The sequence below is a fragment of the Xyrauchen texanus genome, chromosome 23 (assembly GCF_025860055.1).
Source record: "Xyrauchen texanus isolate HMW12.3.18 chromosome 23, RBS_HiC_50CHRs, whole genome shotgun sequence".
NCBI classification, from domain to species: Eukaryota; Metazoa; Chordata; class Actinopteri; order Cypriniformes; family Catostomidae; genus Xyrauchen; species Xyrauchen texanus.
The window spans coordinates 4,333,340-4,356,462 of record NC_068298.1 but is presented as its reverse complement, the minus strand read 5'-3'; the positions used below and the strand labels follow the sequence as shown (position 1 = coordinate 4,356,462).

At 42.5% G+C, this 23,123-nt stretch overlaps 1 protein-coding gene across 1 annotated transcript; it reads right to left on the bottom strand.

Moving 5' to 3' along the window:
• Positions 1–200: 200 nt before the first annotated feature.
• On the bottom strand, positions 201–21,160 carry LOC127663039 (regulator of G-protein signaling 14-like). Its single transcript, XM_052154436.1, has 14 exons — positions 21,035–21,160; positions 17,453–17,474; positions 16,506–16,666; positions 14,337–14,429; positions 11,279–11,422; positions 9,921–10,088; positions 9,695–9,773; positions 9,324–9,427; positions 6,818–7,033; positions 4,898–4,971; positions 3,553–3,679; positions 3,355–3,436; positions 2,770–2,844; positions 201–2,171 (listed from the first exon to the last, which is right to left on the bottom strand). Exons 1-14 carry the CDS (start codon positions 21,077–21,079, stop codon positions 2,008–2,010), a joined length of 1,554 nt encoding a protein of 517 aa, XP_052010396.1. The 5' UTR covers positions 21,080–21,160; the 3' UTR covers positions 201–2,007.
• Positions 21,161–23,123: the final 1,963 nt, after the last annotated feature.

Sequence of the window (23,123 nt, the reverse complement as noted above, 5' to 3'; positions counted from 1 at the left end):
GTAAACCACCATCATGGAGGGTCATCATGGAAGAGGTGTTCTTCTTTGAAAGGTGATGTCCACCTTTATTGAATGATGTGCCGATAACCATAACCCTAGTTACAGCACGGTTTGTGATAGATAGACCACAACATAAAGGAGGCAGAGACAAGAGAGTTCAAACTCAGAATTACATTTTATTGAATGCATTTAGGGTTTATATTAAGATGTGAGTGTGGAGCTCCATATGGGTGTGCATGTGTATGATTATGCCTGATTGAAAAATGCACGGAAAGAGAGTTAGAGAGCGAGAGGGGGAAAATCACCTCTTTTTATGCTCACACCTTTAGAAGTGTAGGCAGTAAGGCAATTCTATACCCCTCCTATTAGGGCCGTAGCATGGTCTCACTGTATATTGTTCTGGGGCCCCCTGGACTTTTGGGCCCCTAGAATCATTCCCACCTTTCACCCCACTAGCTATGTCCCTGCCTCCCATCATTCCCAACAGCACCGGTAATGCCACTACCAGCCTGTAGGGGCACAGGGGGTCAAAAACTAAACTCAAAGAAAATGATAAAATGAAAACAGACTATTCAAATTAATGCTGAAATGAAATACAAGAGACATTTATTGATTTATTTAGTGATTTAATGATTCATTACATAATTGTATAGTTTAAAAATGTAATTATGTATTTAATTAATAATTTCTCCGTTTTTTTGGTAATTTGCCCCTCCATCTTTTACTCACCCGTCTGTTCCAAACCTGTTTGACTTCCATCGTCAAACTGTTCATGCTGCTCTTTTCCATGCAATGAAAGCATACAGTGACAAGGAGGTGTCAAACTTCAAAAATGACAAAAAGTACTATAAAGGTAGTCCCATATGACTGATGTACTAATGCTCCTGTAGCTATATGATGAAGTTTGTGTCAGGAATAGACCAAAATGTAAGTAATTATTTGCTGAAAGTCCCAACACTGTAATTCTCAAATCTCATTTGTGCATGTTCAAATATGGTGTGCCATGACATGCTGCATCAGGTTTGATGTTAATGGGGGGGTTGGATGGTGTTCGCTGTACTTTTCTGCATATCGCGGCACCATTTTGTGGTCCGTTCTGCATAACGCGGCGGCTCATTGTTGCTTATCGTGGCCCATTCGGCACGTTTCGCGGCCGAACCACCGGCCCACTTGGTTCTCCCGATGGCCAGTGCGCCCCTGATTGGCACAAAAGTGCATCGGCCCACCGGGAAAATGCCCGGTATGCCAGATTACCTGTCCAGCCCTGAATGTGACGTGTCAATTTGAAATACACGAATGCACCAATGACATTTCAGAGCTATGGCGGAGGGCAGGAATTTTCAGTGAATAACAACTTACATTTTTAAGAGCCTTTTTTTGTTATCCCTTTTGGAGCTTGGCAGTCCCTTCAAAAAGAACCCCAAAAAAAAACCATGTTCCATCGTGTTTCATAGAAGCAAGCAAGCTATTTGGGTTTGAAACAACATGAGGGTGAGTAAATGATGATGACACTTTTCATTTTTGAGTGAACTAGTACTTCTTTTAATAACTAAACATGATCTTGCTGATTCATTTCATATCAGAATGTTTAACCACACAAAGTGCAAGAGAGTTTCATGCACCACACTGTGCGATTCCCAACGACAACTCCTTTTTTAATTAAAGTCAAAAAGTGTTCCCATACCAAATATGTTGAAGAGCACATTTGACATTGCAATAAATATATACAACACATTTTTTTTGCAGGTAATGTTTCGACTTTTCTTTTTTTATTATTATTATTATTATCTTTAGTTTAGAATATTTGGACAATGACTTATTCTGAGAACCAGCATTTAGAGTGTCTGTGTATGTTGTAATATACAAAATGTACACAGATGTCCCTATAACCACAGATTAAGAGCATCATCTCATCACGCACACAAACACATACAGAGTCTAATCAGAGTTTCACACCTCTAGCTTGACATCTGTTATACGAGTTTTTAGTGAACAGGGTCTCAGGAGTCAAAGGGCACAAAGTTCTTCCTGTGAGGGATCACAGGACGTCTGCTCTCCGTTACTGGCTGGCATCTGCAGGAACTTGGGCAGTGCGAGCTGCTCTTTGGTGAGTAACCCACGCTGGTCATCGGCTCGACTGCACTGGGCACGATTCAGCATATCTACAAGACCTGAGAGACAAGAGACCATAAAAGTAGTATGTGAAACAGTATGCATCAGGAAATATATCCCTACAGGGTGAAATGATATACGTCAGGGTGTATTTTGCAATAATGGCCGACTGACGTTCCACGATCATGCAAATACCAAATGAATAAACAGATGCGAAAAATGTATTTGAGTTTAATTATTTTTATTGCACGTGCCTACAGGAGTGATACGAGAGACATGAAACTAGCACCGCTAGACACAACGCTCCATTGTACAGAAATAATCAATACGAAATGCCACGAATCACCGATCTAAATCAAGTATTCCTGTCTGGTTCCGGAAGTAAAAATCCCATTCATTTTCTCCATAAGGGAATTGATTCAGTTACATAAGGTAACTTACGACTTTAAAGACAGATCTACCAGGAGCTCCGAGGTTGTTCATCGACAACATATGCTTCTGTTGAAGCCATCAGTCCACGTTGTTTCAAATTCATTGTGCTCAGATATGCCTGTTTATTTTGTAGTTCTCAATAGGGTGTGAAATAACTAGATTTGTTTTAATAGATTTAATTCCAAAACAGGGAATTCAATCTTCATCATGAGGCATCTGCGTTACCGTCCATCTCTTGGTGTTTTCTGGGTCTGGGACTAGCTCTGGATGCTGGTGAAGCGTCTTGAGTCTCCAAAGCAACTGAAACACACACACACACACACACACACACACACACACACACACACACATCAAGACCTCTGATGAGTGAGGAAATGAGATCATTCGATAGAGAGGAGCTGTACGTCATGTCAGTTGACATCTCCCCCATAATCCTATTTTTAAGGTGTAATGTGGTGGGCCTCTCCAATCATCTGAGCTCCATCTGAAAAGCTACAGGGAGGAAAAGAGCTTTAAAACGGTCTTTAAGAGCCTGTGATGACCCCTGAGGTGGAGATTTTATTCACATTGACTTTTAAAGAACAACAAGCTAAACACAAACTGACATGGGGAGAAAAAGATGGAGAGAGAGTGAATGGTCTGCGGGACTCTTGCAGAGAATTCACAAAATGTGGCACAAATTAGATTAGCATACAAAGCTAATTTCAAGTATAAAGTTTTGAAAGATCATGACAAACAAATTCAGTCTAAATTGAATTGTGCATAGACAAAAAATGAAATACTATATGAATGAAGCCGTTATAAACACACCTTTAACTCGATCCAAGCACACTGTTTTGCCGGCCAGACAGAACACATTTGTGCTCAATTTTATGGGTTCGTTTGAGCCACTCTGGAATGAGAAAATGCAGCAAGAACTAGTTTCAGCTTTTCATTTTAATTACCAAATGTGTCCATCTTAAGTATCACATCAAACACCATTTTGCGAGTTTGACCCTGTTTACACACATGAGTAACCAGCACATCCTGCGGCCGCAGTTGATGTTTCTGTAGGACGGCAGAAATCACATCGCCCAGATTCTTACTCGACTTCGCGACGATTCCTATCGTCCGTCCTGAAAACACAATCTCCAACCTGCACGCACACACACAGACACACGCACACACACAGACACACAAACACACACACACACACAAACACGCACGCACGCACACACACACACACACAAACACACACAGACACACAAACACACACACACACACAAACACGCACGCACGCACACACACACACACACACAAACACGCACACACACACACAAACACGCACACACACACACACACAAACACGCACACACACACACACACAAACACACACACACATACAAACACGCACGCACGCACACACACACACACACAAACACGCACGCACACACACAAACACACACAAACACACACACACATACAAACACACACACACACAAACACACACACAAACACGCACGCACACACAAACACACACACACACAAACACACACACACATAAAAACACACACACAAACAAACACACACACAAACACACACAAACACACACGCAAACACAAACACACACAAACACACAAACACGCACGCACACACACACAAACAAACACACACACACACAAACACGCACGCACACACACAACACACACATACAAACACACACACACAAACACACACGCAAACACACACACACAACCACACACAAACACACACGCAAACACACACACAAACACACACGCACACACACACAAACACACCAACACACACACACACACACAAACACACAAACACACACACAAACAAACACACAAAAACACAAACACACAAACACACACAAAAAAACAAACACACACAAACACACACACAAACAAACACACACAAACAAACACACACACATACAGAAACACACACACAAACAAACACACACAAACACACACACAAACAAACACACACAAACACACACACAAACAAACACACACACATACAGAAACACACACACAAACACACACACAAACAAACACACACAAACACACACACAAACAAACACACAAACAAACACACACAAACACACACACAAACAAACACACAAACAAACACACACAAACACACACACAAACAAACACACACACATACAGAAACACACACACAAACACACACACAAACACACACACAGTTATTAACATGACTCTAGACTCTTTGAGTGGATGAACAGATTTCTCAATAATTCTGGAATAAATGTAAACTTCTTAAAATAGTACAAATCTCTTCACAAGTCTTCGACTAAAGCCTTCGATGAACTGTGTGTGTAACTCACGCAAACATAATTCTGAGTTCCAAAGTGAGCTGCTGATCTCCAAACACAGAACAGTCTTGATCCAGAGAAAGAGGCTGCAGACAACAAATTACAACATGGTATTAATAATACATGTGAACTAATACAAATATAGCAGTGCCAAGAAACCCCTACACCAGAGGTACTTTACAAAGCCCAGGGGACACAAAGCAGCCACGAGTGCCACAATCTTTTATTGTTTTATTTAAAAATCTCTCTCTCTCTCTCTCTCTCTCTCTCTCTCTCTCTCTCTATCTCTCTCTATCTATCTATATACTGTATATATATATATATATACAGTTGAAGACAGAAGTTTACATGCACTTAAGTTGAAGTCATTAAAACTCGTATATGTATGTATATAAGATAAGATTCAACTTTATTGTCATTGTGCAGAGTACAGGTACAGAGCCAATGAAATGCAGTTGTTTTTGCCTATCCCAACTATTATTATTTGCCTATCTGGGTCAGCCATGAAACAGCACCCCTGGAGCAGATAGGGTCAAGAGTCTTGCTCAAGGGTCCAACAGTGGTGTCATGGCAGTGCTGGGGCTTGAACCCCGACCTTTCGGTCAGTGACCCAGAGCTGAGCCACCACTGGCCCCCTATATATATATATATATATATATAATATACACACACAGAATATAGGCAATAAAAAGCTTAATTTATGAAATACTTAAATATAGAACATTTTAACGAAGCAAAGTCTTTGTTGTTTCAAAATAAGAGTCCTCCGTGTTTTTCTGGCTTGTTTAGATTTAAAAGTCACACAATAAACTGCATCTAGGATTTAATTTATTTTGATCTCTTGTAGCCTTCATGTCTGTTGCCGTAACAGTAAGAATGACAAAAAAATAAATAAAAAATTACATTATATAAATCGATTTTAAATTAATCAGCCAATTAATCGGTTACTGATCGTTCGACCTTTAAAAAAAAAATTATATATATTTTTTTTTATATATCCAACACTGGCTCCAAAAGTGCTTCAATGAGAAATCATTACCCCCTTTGAGAACCCTCTTTCTTCTTTTTCTTTTTTATCACATTTTCTCCAAATTTGGAATGCCCAATTCCCACTACTTAGTAGGTCCTCGTGGTGGTGCGGTTACTCACCTCAATCCGGGTGGCGGAGGACAAGTCTCAGTTGCCTCCGCGTCTGAGACCGTCAATCGGCGCATCTTATCACGTGACTCGTTGTGCATGACACCGCGGAGACCCACAGCATGTGGAGGCTCATGCTACTCTCCACGTTCCACGCACAATTCACCACACGCCCCATTGAGAGCGAGAACCCATAATCGCGACCACGAGGAGGTTACCCCATGTGACTCTACCCTCCCTAGCAACCGGGCCAATTTGGTTGCTTAGGAGACCTGGCTGAGTCACTCAGCACACCCTGGATTCAAACTCGCGACTCCAGGGGTGGTAGTCAGCGTCAGTACTCGCTGAGATACCCAGACCACCTATATACATAAGAATGATGGCATGCAGCACACCAACAGCTACATTCAAAGAACAGAACACTGTAATGAACCAATTCAAACAGTTTTAATTAAATTTTTTGCCAAATTCAAAGTGTCAGAAAGATGGTGGAAAGTTAAATAACTTTTCTGAACACAAAGTAACTAATAACGTCATAAGAGGGAGAACAAATGACATTGTTTAAAGAAGTATGGCATAAAATGCCACAGAAGTTTAGAAAATGGCTCTTTTTATGTTGTGAAAGCTGTAAATGTTGGGCAACACAAAAAACGATAAAGATCTTACACAAACGAAACTCAAAGAGGCACAACACTGGCCACAGATAAGTCACTGCTTAAGCAAAAAAACAAATGTGCTTTCAGATGCATGAGAATCATTGTCATCGTGGTAGGCTGTTGTGTTTAAGAAGCTGACCTTGTCTTTCCCATTAAGGTAGATAACGACGTCTTTCAGAGGGAACCCTCTCTTCTCACACAGGCTGCTGAGCATGTCTCTTAGGGTCAGACCAGGTTTGGCTGGGGCCAGACTGGCGGTACCGTCCGGCAGATAAACGCAGCAGTATCTATCTGCTGTAGGGGAACCGGAACTCAAAACCTCAGGATCAGAGACGGCAACACTGCAGCGGCCATTCTGAACGAGAAAGACAATCAAGACGAAGATCTAAAACAAGCTTCTATTTCAGGCAGCATTAATTGCATTAACGAAACGTAATGCAAACATGAATTCGATCAGAACACAGTGGAACACTAGGAAAACTGACACTAACACATTTTGTGTTCCCGGTCAAAAATGACCGGCCCACTAAGTCTTTCATATTGCATATAATATCACAAGAAATTGCATTAGATCAGTGGTTCTCAACCTTTATTTGATGAACGCTCCCCTACTTCAGTTAACAGTTAGTGTTACTGTAGTAATTTCAAGGGTGGTGATGTATAATTCTGTACCGAATTCAAATGGTTTCCGGTTCTCGTGTCATGCTTCTGACTGATTTAAGAGCTCGGGCTTTAAGAGCTGCGCTGTCCATTGAGCCGTATCTATCTACAGAGCCATACAGGAGCATTAGCCGCGGTTGTGCCTCCACCTGTGCATCTGACGCTGCTAAACCAGATACTTCAGATGTGTCGCTAGACTTCACAATCAGATGACAAATGCGTACCAACCCGTATAATTGAGAACCAACTGATCTAGATAAACGTTTCAATGCAAAGAGGAACTTGACGATAGATTTGATTTTTATGACTGATAAACGCCCCTATTTGTAATCTAATGCCCCCACCTCTCTACTAATATGCTCTCAGTGCCCCCTGGTATCCTTTGAACGCCCCCTGGGTGGCGATACCGCCCCTGTTGAGAACCCCTTCACTTTTTTTTTGCTATTATAATTATTAAATGAATTATTATAATTTTTGAACATATTTTTACATTTAATTATTGATAGAAGGATTACTTGAACCGAGTTCATAACGGCCCAGTGGAAATAAATACATAATAATAATGACATAAATTAATAACCACCTGCTTGATCTGAACAAAATAGGTGTCGTTTATGACACAATGTGTATTCCTCAAAGAGTGTACATGGAAAGACGTCGCACAAATGGGCGTTCAACACACATTGTGTGTGTGTGTGTGCGTGCGTGTGTGTGTGTGTGTGTGTGTATCTGTGTGAGTGTGTGTGTGTGTGTGTGTCCGTTTGTGTGCGCGCGCGTGTGTGTGCGTGTGCGTGTGTATCTGTGTGTGTGTGAGTGTGTGTGTCTGTGTGTGTGTATCTGTGTGTGTGTATCTGTGTGTATCTGTTTGTGTGTGTGTGTGTGTGTGTGTGTGTGTGTGTGTATCTGTGTGTGTGTGTGTGTGCGCGTGCGTGCGTGTGTGTGTATCTGTGTGTGTGTGTATATCTGTTTGTGTGTGTGTGTGTGTGTGTGTGTATCTGTTTGTGTGTGTGTGTGTGTGTGTGTGTGTGTGTGTGTGTGTGTGTGTGCACGTGTGTGTGTGTGTGTGTGCACATGTTCAAGGACTTTGCTCATCTAAAGGATCGGGATGCTCCTAAAAATGTAATATTTCTATATTTTGTAGACTAATCCACTAATTCCAATGGCCGGTCTTTTCTGACCAGGAACACAACAAGTGTAAGAAAGTGAAATAAATAAAAAAAACAGGTGTTTTTTAGATAGCATACAGTGCTGGACTGGTAATCTGGCATACCGGGCATTTTCCCAGTGGACCGACGCACTTTGGCGCCGATCAGGGTGGACTGGCCATCGGGAGAACCGAGCGGGCCGGTGTGTCGGCCGAGATAAGCTAAAATGAGCCGCCGCGTTAGCGAACGCTCTCCCCCCAACAACATTTGGGCCAGTTGCTATGTAACATCCCGGGCCGATTTCTCTTCCCAGTCCAGCCCTGATAGCATATGTGAATAATCATAAGGATTTTATCAAAAAACATTTGCAAGACAAAATATAGTCATAACCAGAACCCAACATAAGTTATAAATCCTTTCTGCAAAATAAACATTTTGATTGTCCAACAAGATCAGTATCGAAAATGCCAAAAAATAGTCCAATTGTGTCTGGGCCTAGACTAATCCAAACACTCATATTCATCATTGCATTTATGTGCACATTAGACATGTCTTTGATTACGATAGTTGCAAAAATCTGGAGTTGGTTGGGATTAGTTCATTGGCGCAGCCATAATTGTAATCTCTGTCATTAAATATCCATTTCGACTGGTCAGTTTACTAACGTCTTTATGCCGTCACCTTCCTCTGGCATTCATATCAATTCATACAGTGATTAAAACTCATCTTAGCTTCTGTGCATGAAAGAAATGTAAATAGAAGTAATGCTTTTCCATTAAAGCATCTGAGTTTTGTAAGTTAGAATGAGGAAATTGCGACAATTTAATTAGTTGAAGATACCTCGGTTCGACCGAAACCAGAAACGAACTCCAGACTGCTGTTAGACTTCACGGAGATCTGGGACTCTTTACGAGACACTGTCGCACGCTGGTACGACACGTCAGCTGAGAAACAACAGCAACGTCTTTAGAAACCTTGCAGTATCATTACCATCAGTTCATGAAGCATGTTATCTGCTAAGAGATCTCATACAGCATTTGTGCAGACACTATTAACACACAATCACGTGGCTACACACAAATGAGACACATGCAAACAGAAAAGAACTGTGGGCAACTTGTCATGCATCTTCACTTCATAAAACAGGGCTGAGTGGTAAACACCACAAAAGACAAGACAGAGAGTGAAGTTATTACTGAGTCAGCTGGTACCTCCCCATGATCCTCTCTTCTCTAACCTCTTCTTCCTGTTGCTCTTACCGTCTGATGATGGTACTTTCAACTCAACACTCTGTTATCGAGTAATGAACACATTAATACTCATTGACACATCATCACGTGTGTCACATCAACATTCCCACACAATTACAGACTACACTACTTTTAATATTTAAAAGTAATTCATGTCTCAAAGAAAATTGAAACAAATAACCGTTACCTTCCTGTTACTAGGTGGCGTTGCGCTCTTTTTGGAGCCTTTACTCTTGGGTTGCGGGGATCCGATGTTTGGTAGAGGACGGCCCTCCACACATGCCAGCATGCAGTTCTGGTACAGCTGAGAGCGGACGAACCTCGTGTAGCTGTCCATTTTCATTAGCTTGAAGATCTGTGGCAAGACAAAGGAATAAATCCCTTTAAAAAAAACTTCCATCCATCCATCTTCAACCGCTTATCCGAAGTCGGGTCGCGGGGGCAGCTGCTCCAGCAGGGGGCCCCAAACTTCCCTATCCCGAGCCACATTAACCAGCTCTGACTGGGGGACCCCGAGGCGTTCCCAGGCCAGTGTGGAGATATAATCTCTCCACCTAATCCTGGGTCTTCCTCGAGGCCTCCTCCCAGCTGGACGTGCCTGAAACACCTCCCTCGGGAGGCGGTCAGGGGTATCCTTACCAGATGCCCAAACCACCTCAACTGACTCCTTTCTACTCCGAGCTCCTCACAGATGACTGAGCTCCTCACCCTATCTCTAAGGGAGAAGCCCACCACCCTTCTGAGGAAGCCCATTTCGGCCGCTTCTACTCGCGACCTAAATAAATCAATTGAATTATCCCAAAATTGCCACATAGGTCTTCGTTCGATTTCTTCGATTAATTCGAGTTTGCGTTTTAATACGATTTTTTTTTTCAGTCAAGGTTTTGCATAAACACCGCAAATGCTATATTATGTTGTCAATCCATTCATTGTAATATCACATGGTTATGCCAGCGAAACATTTTAAAGTAATCCACTACAGTAGTGTGCCAATTACTTTACTAAAATTGTAATCAGATTACTAATTACTCTACTTTTAAACTGCTTTCTAAAACCTCTACCACTTAGAGAACTGTTTGCTTTTTAGACCAAATAATATCTGCATTTCCTCCTCATCCATTGACTTACACATTCAAAACCTCACATTTCTTCCTTATAATTCGTAGCCCATCAACTGTCGCTGAAACGCATCTAGATGTCTTTATGAACGCAATTCATGTTTATGAACGCAATCGCATCTGCCGATACGATCATTTAGTGATTCTAGACCAATTGTCAGACACAATTACCACCCCCTTTTGATTGACAGGAAATAATTAGATGTTTTTAAACAATCATCCAATGCCCAATAGCATGAGTGCCTGCAGGATTTCATTTGAGGGTATGCACATAAATCAGACAACTTTTTGAATAAAAAATTATAATTATTATAATTATAATTACTAATTACTTCCTAAACCCAACACTCGTGATATATAGTGATATATTACGTTACTCATTTCATGACGTATGATTTTGGTCAGATAGCCGCCCCCTTAAGTGTACCTGTTGCTGCGCTTTATTGAACATGTCAGGTGTGGGCGTATCCAGGGCGCTCTCTTCCATCTGGGCTGTATCGTCGATATTAACCGCATGCAGAGAGCTTTCAGACAGAAAAGTGTCGTAGATGGAGCGGGCCTCTTTTTTGAGCTGTGGGGAGATATTTAACAGTTTTATTGATATTTATAGAATTATCAACTTCAGTAGCCTTTGATTTCCTGTTACAACTGCTTGAACAATACACATGATTCAGGACAAACAGTGAACAATCAAAGCACATAAGGAATATCCATACAAACACTCCAAACCTTTCCAAAAATGTTACTTGTAGTGAACGTATAACGTCTTGGTAACTGTTGTAACCTCCGTTTACTGTTGGAACGAGACGTTGTGTTGATGTAGTGACACTAGGGGTCAAACTTGTGAGCCTCAATCACCTCTGATATTTGAGAAAAAAATATTTGAGAGTGGAATTTGCATGCCACTCCCCCGGACATACGGGTATAAAAGGGGACGGCTTTCATCCACTCAGTCCAGGCCATTTCAGCGGGTAGTTCAGTGTTGTGGTAGGAGGGACACGACGTCTCATTCCCTCCATCAGGGAACGGAGGATACAACAGTAACCAAGACATTCCCTATCTGTCACTCACTCAACGTTGTGTCAATGTAGTGACACTAGGGGTCCCTATACAAAATGCCACAACCAGCTGAACTGTGTTACGTGGATTGGCGATGCAGATGCCGGCAGTCTACCACGTGCCTGGTAGTAGGTGCACACAGCCCCATCGTAACCTACCCAATGCCCCACATAAGTCGAATAGTCCCTCAAACCCCAAGGGGGGGGGGGGAGGGTTCAAGATGTACTTACAATATAAATATCATGGTCTATGTACCACCTCCTGGATTATAGTGGGTATCATCACCCCTGGGTTGCCCATCTCAGGGACGCTTCGAAGCCCTCCTGGGGTTCTTGGCATCGGCTCGGGCTGTTATGGAGCCGGTGTTGCTGCCTTAGGTGGATGCCCTCGGCGACAAGCAGACAGGTGCGTGATCTTGGTGGCCTGTAGGAGGAATCACACCGAGGCACTATCATTCATCTCTATGCCTTGAAGTGGCCATCTGTAGCCGTCTGTTTGCGAATTGGTGTTCTTCCTGAGGTGAAGACCCACAGAGTTGAGCAGTCAAATCAGTGCTTTACTTCCTGGAGGAGAGATGTGCTAAATGGCCTCCATCTGCTTCTTGACTACTGAGAACTGCTGGGAAAAGTTCTCGACAGTGTCGCCGAGCAGGCCACCTAGAGAGATGGGGGTGTCAAGAAAGCGAACCTTGTCAGCGTCCCTCATCTCTGCAAGGTTGAGCCAAAAGTGGCACTCCTGGACCACTATAGTGGACATCGCCTGCCCGAGAGCCCGCGCCATGACCTTCGTTGCCCGCAGAGGCGAGGCTGGCCGCCGAGTGCAGCTCCTGCATCAATCCCGGGTCAGGACTACCCTCGCGCAGCTCTTTCAATGCCTTTGCCTAGTGGACCTGCGGGAGGGCCTTGGCCGTCAAGGACATTGTCAACTTACAGGCCTTGGATGGGAGCCTAAGACGATTCCGCCAGGTGGCAGTGTTTTGTGGGCACAGGTGCACCACAATTTCTGCTCCACATGAGGAACCTCCATGTACCCCAATTCACCTGGCATCTAGTGTAGTGAGAGCAGAGGAACTCACGAAAAGGGACCAGGCAGTAAAAGGTGCTCACCCCGAATTTGTGAGCTCCTCATGCACTTCCGTGAAGAAAGGAATTGGGGAAGATCACGGATGTGAGCTGCACTCTGAGCCCAGGAACCAATCGTCCAGCCGCGAATGCTCAGGGCAGGTTGAAGTGTTCATCTCCAGCCCGACACTCGTGGCAGCCCGGGCAAGAATAGCCGTCAGCTCCGTGTCGGCCTCTGACTGGGTGATCGCACCAGACAGTGGGAGCCTGGCCAAGTTCTCAACATCAGACTGTAAAAGCCCACTCTCCAATGCTGTGATCGATAACTCATCCTCTTCTCGATCCCTGAATGAGACATTAAGCCTGCCCTGGGGTGAGCCATCTGACTCATCCATGAACTGGACCAGTGGAAACGAGTGTGCTGGGGATCGGGAGGTCTGTGGGGATTCATCCGGCGGAAATGCTATCATTGAAGCTCCCAAATCACCCCCATCGCTAGCCACTGCGACCTTGTGCATGTAAGCAGAAGGACTAGGGCAGGGAGCGGCTGGAGTATCTTTCCCTCTATGAAAGAAAGAAAGCCACGATCACAACGTTGCCATGGTCATGTTCTCGCAACCATCCACAAACGCTGTCTCAGCGTGACTACGGCCCATACACATGAGACAGCGATCGTGGCCGTCAGAGGAAGAAAGATAGCGACCGGACCCAAGAACTGCACATAAACAGAAAAGCATCTTTAAAAAGACGCTTTCCGCCAGTGCTTACTCTTTTAGAGAAAGTAAACTCTTTTAATGTGGTTGCCGAAGCACCCAGGGGTGTTCTCTGCACTTATCTGTGCGAGGTAATAGTAACGTCAGTGGAATAGCTCTCAAACTGATTGGCTCTGAAGAACCAATCTGAATGTGTGGATGCAAGTCGTCTCCTTTTATACCCGTATGTCGGGCGGAGTGGCATGCAAATTCCGCCAATTATCACTGGCCTTTTCTCAAATATCAGAGGTGATTGGGGCTCCCAAGTTCGACACCTTGTGTCACTACATCGACACAACGTCGAGTGACTATTGTAGTTGTAGCCTAATTATAACAAAGTCAGGCCGGCTAACTCAAAGAGGAATTTGTCATATTTATCGAAGCACAACCAGAGCCAAAAGAATTAGTTTCCATGACTACACAGAATGTTGCAACAGAATGGCAACATAAACTTAGAACAGGGATCAATCCTTTAACTTCAATGCTTCTTTGATTACAATTTTTGAAAAGTCTAAACCATTGTTTATCTCTAGATTTAAATGAGATTTAGATTGCTAATTCTCAATGTTATCTCAGACTTCTGGACCGCACTGTATAGACACCTCATGCCTACCTCATCCTGTTTAGTTGGTGGGATTTTCTTGAATTTTTCACAGGCTTCGTAGAAAAGGATATTCTCAGCGCTCACCTCTGATTTAAGAAACTCCTAAGAGAGTTTGTGTTTGCAGCCGGACCAACAGAAAGAGAAAAGAAAAACACTTCAGTGCCTCACACATGCAATTTACAGAAGAGTGACATGTAAATGATTTGTTCTCAGCTGAATGCCCCTGCTTTCTTATCAGCATGATCAGAAACGTTTGTGAAATGACTAGCTACATGCACAAACAAAACCAGCTAGTTTCAGCAACCCATAATGCAGATTTAGTTTTCAGGCTGAGAGACTTGTCTATATGAAATGCATGTTATTTTGATTAGACAATACATTTTTAAATGGAAGCGAGGGGACGCAGAAGTAAATTGTGACTATACATCAGCACATCCATTGTGTCTCTCAATTCATATTTTATGAATAATAATAAACCTTTTTCTTATTTTCATCTGGTGAAATATATACACTGGTGGCCAAAAGTTTGGAATAATGTACAGATTTTGATGTTTCGGAAGGAAATTGGTACTTTAATTCACCAAAGTAGCATTCAACTGATCCCAAAGTATATTCAGGACATTACTGATGTAAAAAAACAGCACCATCACTATTTGAAAAAAGTCATTTGTGATCAAATCTAGACAGGCCCCATTTCCAACAGCCACCACTTCATCACCTTATCCTTGAGTAATCATCATAAATTGCTAATTTGGTGCTAGAAAATCACTTGCCACTAAATTAAACACAGTTGAAAGCTATTTGGTTCATTAAATGAATCTTAACATTGTGTTTGTGTTTGTTTTTGAGTCGCCACAGTGTGCAATAGACTGGCATGTCTTAAGGTCAATATTAGGTCAAAAATGGCAAAAAATAAACAGCTTTCTCTAGAAACTCATCAGTCAATCATTGTTTTGATGAATGAAGGCGATACAATGCTTAAAATTGGCAAAAAACTGAAGATTTCATACAAAGGTGTCACTACAGTCTTCAAACACAAAGCACAACTGTCTCTAACAAGGACAGAAAGAGATGTGGAAGACCAGATGTGCAACTAAACAAGAGGATAAGTACATCAGAGTCTCTAGTTTGAGAAATAGACGCCTCACATGTCCTCCGCTGACAGCTTCATTGAATTCTACCCGCTCAACACCAGTTTCATGTACAACAGTAAAGAGAAGACTCAGGAGGTCTTATGGGAAGAATTGCAAAGAAAAAGACACTTTTGTAACAGAAAAACAAAAAGAAAAGGTTCGAGTGGGCAAAGAAACACAGACATTGGACAACAGATAATTGGAAAAGAGTGTTATGGATCTTAACCCCATTGAGCTTTTGTGGGATCAGTTAGACTGTAAGATGCGTGAGAAGTGCCCGACAAGACAGACACATCTATGACAAGTGCTACAGGAAGTGTGGGGTGAAAGGTCACCTGAGTATCTGGACAAACTGACCGCTAGAATAACAAGGATCTGCAAAGCTGTCATTGTTGCACATGGAGGATTTTTGACACTTTGAAGTAGTTTAAGAAGTTCTGAACATTATTTTTCAAATTGTAATAGTAATTTTTCATGTTATTAATGTCCTGACTTTACATTGTGATCAGTTGAATGCCACTTTGGTGAATAAAAGTACCAATTTCTTTCCATAAGAGCAAAATCTGTACATTATTCTAAACGTTTGGCCAACGGTGTACATGTACAAAACCCTTCATATGGTGCTATACATATTGGCTATAAAAGCTTAATGTGGATAACACTTAAATGTAGAGCATTGTAATGGAGCCAAGTCTTCTTAATTTTTAAATTAGAGTCCCTGGTGTGTTTTCAGGCTTGTTTATAGGTAACAGTCTCACGTTATGAACTAAATCTTTTCCTACTAATGATTATTATTGGGATTTTGGTTGAACTATAAACTACATATGGGATTTTGTTCATTTTGGACTCTTGCTGCCTCTTTGTCTGTGCCCATCATCGTAAGGAAGGACATCCTAAAAAACGTTTTATTTATAAATCTAATTTACATCTCTGTTGTCATCTGGACGGTGTGCAAAAAATGTTTGTAAGGCATTGACCGACCCATATGAAAATGCTTGTACTAAAATAAGAACTGAAACATCGTACAAGGTGCGCAGAATCTTACGGTAAAGTAGCGCACACCAACGTGGTCTTCTAGCAGGTGTTCAAAATACACCGCCCAGCTGACCACCCTGCTGGCAGGACCGTCGGGACTCTGAGATCCACCCGACTGGCTCTCCGACAGACTGGAGCTGCTTACACTGCTGGACAACTTCAAGTTAAGTTCTGTACACAAATCATTTTTTAAGAAATAAAGTTTAATGATTGCAGTAAGTTCCTATTGACACTTGTACATTGAATGCATCAGCAAGCAAAGACTAAATCTGTGGTTCTCAGCTGGTGCGTAGCAACTCAGTTCTGATTGGGTGACGAAAAGCAAGGATGCATGCAAATAATATACAGCAACTAATAGTATATGTGGCAGGGTGAAGGGCGGGGCCGGGTCGTATTAGGCAAATTAAGCCACCGTGAGGGATAAGGGTCGACCGCAGAGGATCGAGCGGGAGAGAGAGAGATCGTTGACGGACATGGCTTAATTAGCCTAATACGGGACCGGGTGTGTAGGATCATGACCCAGCCCCGCCCTCCGCCCTGCCACAGTATAATTCTGTAGTTTTAGGAGGTAGGAAAATAAATAGGCTTTTCAACTTTTTAAAAGGGAGAAGAATACACTTCATCTCTCTTTTGTTGCTCATGTCAACGCTGTGCATTCATTGGATAGATGCTAACCAAATTAGACAGATGCCAACAGGGACAGGTGGCATGACATGCCCCATCCTGAAAAACCATTGGCCAAACTGCACAATGTCCAGAACATTGGGGGTCTAAGAGGGCACTCTTGAAATATCTGACTCCCCCTTCCTGCTCTGATGAAAAGACCCTTTCCCACCCTAAATATAAAAATGCCCCCCAAAGATCAAATCATAGTGCCGGCCCTGGTCCCGATGCAAAACCAGCTGAGAAACACTGGTCTAATTAAAAGTATTTACTCTGTAAAGGCATTACACTTACCCCCTTCAGAGACCGCTTGGGTCTGCAAAAGGAAACAAACAGAATCAGTCTAGCATGAAATCAGTGGAGGCTTTAAATATCATACTTGTGAATCAAGCAGGGAAATAAATGGCAGGAAATCAAATCTTAACAGCTGCATGTTTTTTGTTTTGTTGTACAGCCAGAAGAAAATACCTGCACAGGAAATAGATTTGTTTGACACTTAAACTTCATTAAAAGATGTGACTTAGTTTATCCTGAACTGTCATGTCATATGTGAAACAACATGTGCGGTACACTCTTAGCTGACAATTTGCTTGGCAGTCCAGGCATCAGGAACGCATGCATGCTTGAGAAGAATTCTCATCTCCATGGTAACAGAGGAAACCTAATTGCTAAATAATATTTTCATATTTGCTCAAACTGTCATGCATTAAAGAAATGGTTTACCCAAAACACTTTTCCACCCAGTGACAATTCAAAGTGATTTCCCAAAATGTCAAAACACACAAGTAACATAAAGATGGTCCGTGTGACTTGTGTGCTACATTTAGAAGAGGGGAGAGTTTAAAGTGAATTATGGTTGACAGCTTTGTGACTTTCAGTCATTTTCTCTCACAAAGCGATCGTAGCTTCAGAAGACTTGTAAAAGAGCACAACAGCATCCGCCCACTTTTTTAGCCATGTTGTTTCTGGAAGTGTTTTCAAATGTATTTTTGCAGTAGGGATTTCATGAAAGTCTACATAAGCGAGGTCTAAGCCATGAACCAAACCAATCATGCAGCTTCGAGATGAATCACAACATTACAAAACCATTTTGAAGCAAAAAAGTACTTGAAAATCGGACATAACGACAAAAGGTACATTTAATGAGGGCAAGAACTGTAACCAACAGTTCAGAGTATATTAGCCTTCTTTTGAAATGTAATCCATTACTGATTACAGTCTAAATAGTGTAATTTGTAATCAGTACCAGATTACATTTCAGAAGTAATCTGCACTGTTGTAATTAGTCAGATTGTCAAGGTTCTGCCGTTTTTTGGTTTTGGGTTTTTTCCCCTTTGTGGCAGAGCCCTGACATGTATGTGTTCTATGTCACTTTTATGTCTTGTGTCTGAAGTCATCCACTTCGATTTGTTGATTTACTTACTCTGTGGCTGAATCCAGGCACTTGTGTTTTGCCTCGTGCTGTGTGAATGCATTTGGGTTTGTGTTTTCTCATTCCCTTGTGCATTCGTGTCTGTCTGCCCCCCTGCCTGACCCCTGCTCAGTGGCTGCTGCCCTGCCTGACCTCATCCCTGTCCTCAATCCTCCTCCATGGCTGCTAGACCCACCCCCTACCGGACCCTCCTCCCAAGCTGCTGAACACCACACCCTTCATCAAGCCTTCTCCCAGGCCAGACCCACTGCCTACCTGGATCCTCTTCCCAGGCCACCGGACCCCACCCCCAATCTTGAGACACCTCCCAGGCCACCGGACCCCGCCCCCTTCCTGGACCCGCTTCTCAGGCCACCTGACAACACCCCCTATCTTGAGCAACCTCCCAGGCTGCCGGACCACACCCCCTTCCTGGACCCTCCTCTCAGGCCGCCTGACCCCACCCCCTACTTTGGTCTGCCTGCCAGGCCACCAGACACATTATTTTATTATTTAAGATCCTTGAGGTTCAATTCTAATATTAGAAAAACACATCATGTATATATTCAACATGATCATCTTCCACCCTCATTCTCAGCCTCTGTCAGAAACGCTGTTTTGGTGCTGCATCTCCTTTAAGACTTGACAGTAAATGCTCACTTTTCTGACTCGCTCTCTGCTCTTCACTGTCCTGCTCTCTACATGCCATCTCACAATTCACCGTTACTGGGTGGGGCTATGGAGGCGATAAGGTAAAGTAGGTGTTGATGTGTTTGTGGTGGCAGTCAGATGCAAATGTCAACAACAGTGTGACATCACAATGTGGTGGAATTGCAAAATATTCAAATACAAGTAGTTTGAGACTGTAGCAAGTCAGAGTCAATTGCATTATTCACAATGCATCATGGTAAATGGTCTGCACTTATATATCACCTTTTTTTAACCTTAGAGGTTACCAAAGTGCTTTACACTGTGTCCCAATCACCCATTGGGACTGCAGAGCTGCCATGCAAGGCACTAGCCTGCCATTGAGAGCAACTTGGGGTTCAGTGTCTTGCCCATGGACACTTCAGCATGTGGAGTCATGAGGGCCGGGAATCGAACCACCAACCCTATGATTAGCAGCCATCCCAATCTACCAACTGAGCCACAGACGTCCCATGTACATGGACATTGAAATGGAAATGGAAATGAAAATGGGTGGTCGCTGCAGAGCTCTTTCACCGTGGTTTGTTTGTTGGGATTTTCTGATCGATGGATCACGTGTAGTGTAGTTCTTCATCAGATATTCAGCCATTACACAATTTGTTTTTGTGTGTGGTTAAAATAGCACATACTGGAGGCTTTAGCAGAACAATTTACCACTGAATAACAACCTTGGAGCTCACGGCAAGTCTGTCTTTATAGGTTTATAAATTATCGTTAAAAACCAACTCTCAGAAAATGAGGTAGCCTGGGTATCTCAGCGAGTATTGATGCTGACTACCACCACTGGAGTCTCGAGTTTGACCTCCAACCAGGTCTACTAAGCAACCAAATTGGCCCAGTTGCTAGGGAGGGTAGAGTCACATGGGGTAACCTCCTCGTGGTCGCAATTACTGGTTCTCACTCTCAATGGGGCGTGTGGTAAGTTGTGTGTGGATTGTGGAGAGTAGCATGAGCCTCCACATGCTGTGAGTCTCCGCGGTGTCATGCACAACGAGTCACGTGATAAGATGCGCAGATTGATGGTCTCAGAAGTGGAGGCAACTGAGAGTTGTTCTCCGCCAAACGGATTGAGGTGAGTAACCGCGCCACCACGAGGACCTACTAAAAGTAGTGGGAATTGGGCATTCCAAAATTGGAGAAAATTTGAAAAAATCTCAGAACAAAGGGTTTTTTCTTCCGGCACCAGACTGTTACACTCTGTAGGGTTTGAGTCATGTGGACCACTCTTTATGATAGCCTACTTAAAATGGTGCTTTTTTTGGTCACACACACACACACACACACACACACACACACACACACACACACACACACACACACACAGAGTCTATTCTACAGTATATGTACAGATGTACAGACTCTCTCGCAGACAGTGGATATGACACAAGAATAGTTAAATGTTGTACAATGTACAACAACAATAGCAAAACATCAGAGTTTCCATGGAGCAAACCATTTGCTCATTCCTCACAATCGAAATTTCGAATTTTCTCTCGTAGCAATGCCAACCAGAATGTACCTTCTAGAGGCTAGACCGCATATATTCACACATATCTTTGGTTTATTGTGCTACTGAAACAGTTCGTTTGATAAATCGACTTATAAAGCAAAGATGTAACCACATATTCAGGATTGAATATAAGGATAATATACAGTAAGAATCAACCTTTGAAAAATCCACATCACTTCAACAATAATCTTTAAAGTTCCAGCTCTGAATTGGAGAAGAACCAATAGGACGACCAAACTAGACTCACCATATGACCCGCTGGCACTGCCAGAGCTTTCATTTTCTTGGACATGGCAACATTGGTGTTGGGCTGACCGTGCACACGCCAAGAACTTCTCAAAAACCTTCTTCCCTCAACAGCTACACTGCCTGTCACCCCTCTTTCACAGTGCTCTGTCATTTCCTGTTTCAAAGGGAAGTCTTACCATAGCAACACACCACAAGAGGAACTGTGGTTACCTCTGAAAAAAATCTTTCTTGAATGTATGTGCTATGAGACCGATGCCACGTCCCACCTTTACTTTTATGAACTCAAACGAGTGAATAGGCAGTAATCAACCACAGTGAATGGCCACACGTCATAAGGAGCCACACATTTACTTAACTAGTAAAACCCACCAGCCTCTAGTTGCTATTAAAAACAGTACTGCAGGAAACATGTAAAACTGCATAAAAAAACACATTACAGTGGATTCATTTTTAAAAACAAGTGGCCTGAGATCCTCTGATTTGAAATAATCGATGTTCTGTCAATATGTGATTGAAAGTGATACTAAAACCTCAAAACAAGTCTCAAAATAGTTCATTCACTTTTATCATCCACAATTGTACATTTCTGATTCCCTTGAGCACATTTGTAAAACTAAGTATAAATATTATATTTATATTTATGCATTTGGCAGATGCTATTATCCAAAGCGACTCACAGGGCACTTATTACAGGGACAATCCCCCCAGAGCAACCTGGAGTTAAGTGACTTGCTCAAGGGAACACAATGGTGGTGCCTCTGGGGATCGAACCAGCAACCTTCTGTTACCAGTTATGTGCTTTAGCCCATGACACCACCACTCCATTATATAATATCTGTATAGGCACATACCATAAAGTCTTGGCTAAAAAATACATAATTAAAGCTATTAAACAACAGCAGGGCATATTGTCACAATATATGGGGTAAGTTGTCACAATGATGCCATAAAAAAGCCAGTTTAATGCTTTTCAGATAAATGTAAACACTAAAATATAAAGCACAATACAAACTGAAATTGCGATTCATAAATAATGTGACAGCTTGTCCCTGTAAAATGTGACGATTTACCTCAACCAAACTTTTTATGAAAAACACTCTTCTAACTATTCGGTAAGCATTAAAAATACTCAAATATAGCCCTTTCATGTGGCAAGTAGTCTACATTTACATTTACATTTATTCATTTGGCAGATGCTTTTATCCAAAGCGACTTACAAAAGAGGAAGAACATCAGCGAATCATCTTAGGGAGACAGTGGTACAAAAAGTGCCATATTACAAAGTTTCACTATCATCAGAATAGTATACAAAACAGATTTAAGTGCAACAAGAAATGTAAATATTTTTTTTAGTGACTGGTTAAGTGCTTTTGGAAATGATGTGTTTTTAGCCGTTTTTTGAGTACGGCGTGTGAGTCAGATTCACGGATTGAGTTGGGAAGGTCATTCCACCACCGTGGTATGACAAAACTGAAAGTCCAGGAAAGTGTTTGGGTGCCTCTTTGTTTTGGTACGACAAGGCGACGTTCCTTCTGGCGGGAGTGTAGGTCTGCAGAAATGATTTTAGGGATGCTGGAGCAGACCCAGTGACTGTTCTGTATGCCAGCATCAGGGCCTTGAATTTAACACGTGCATCAACCGGCAGCCAGTGGAGAGAGACAAAGAGTGGTGTAACATGTGCTCTCTTAGGTTCATTAAAGACGAGACGTGCTGCTGCATTCTGGATCATTTGGAGAGGTCTAATAGCACATGCAGGGAGGCCCGCAATGAGAGCGTTACAGTAGTCCAGTCTAGTTATGACAACGGACTGAACGAGCAGTTGTGTGGCATGTTCAGAGAGGAAGGTCTTATCTTCCTGATATTGCAGAGTGTAAATCTACAAGATCTTGCAGTTTTTGAGATGTGGTCTGTGAAATTTAGCTCATCATCAATGGTTACCCCAAGATTTCTGACCGTTTTGGAAGGTGAAACTATAGTTGGACCCAGCTGCACGGTGATGTTGTGAGTCTAGATCTTTCTTTAAAACAAATAAAGAAAAGTCAAGTGTATTCTGGAAATTTAAGGGGCTCAATGAACAAATGAGGAGT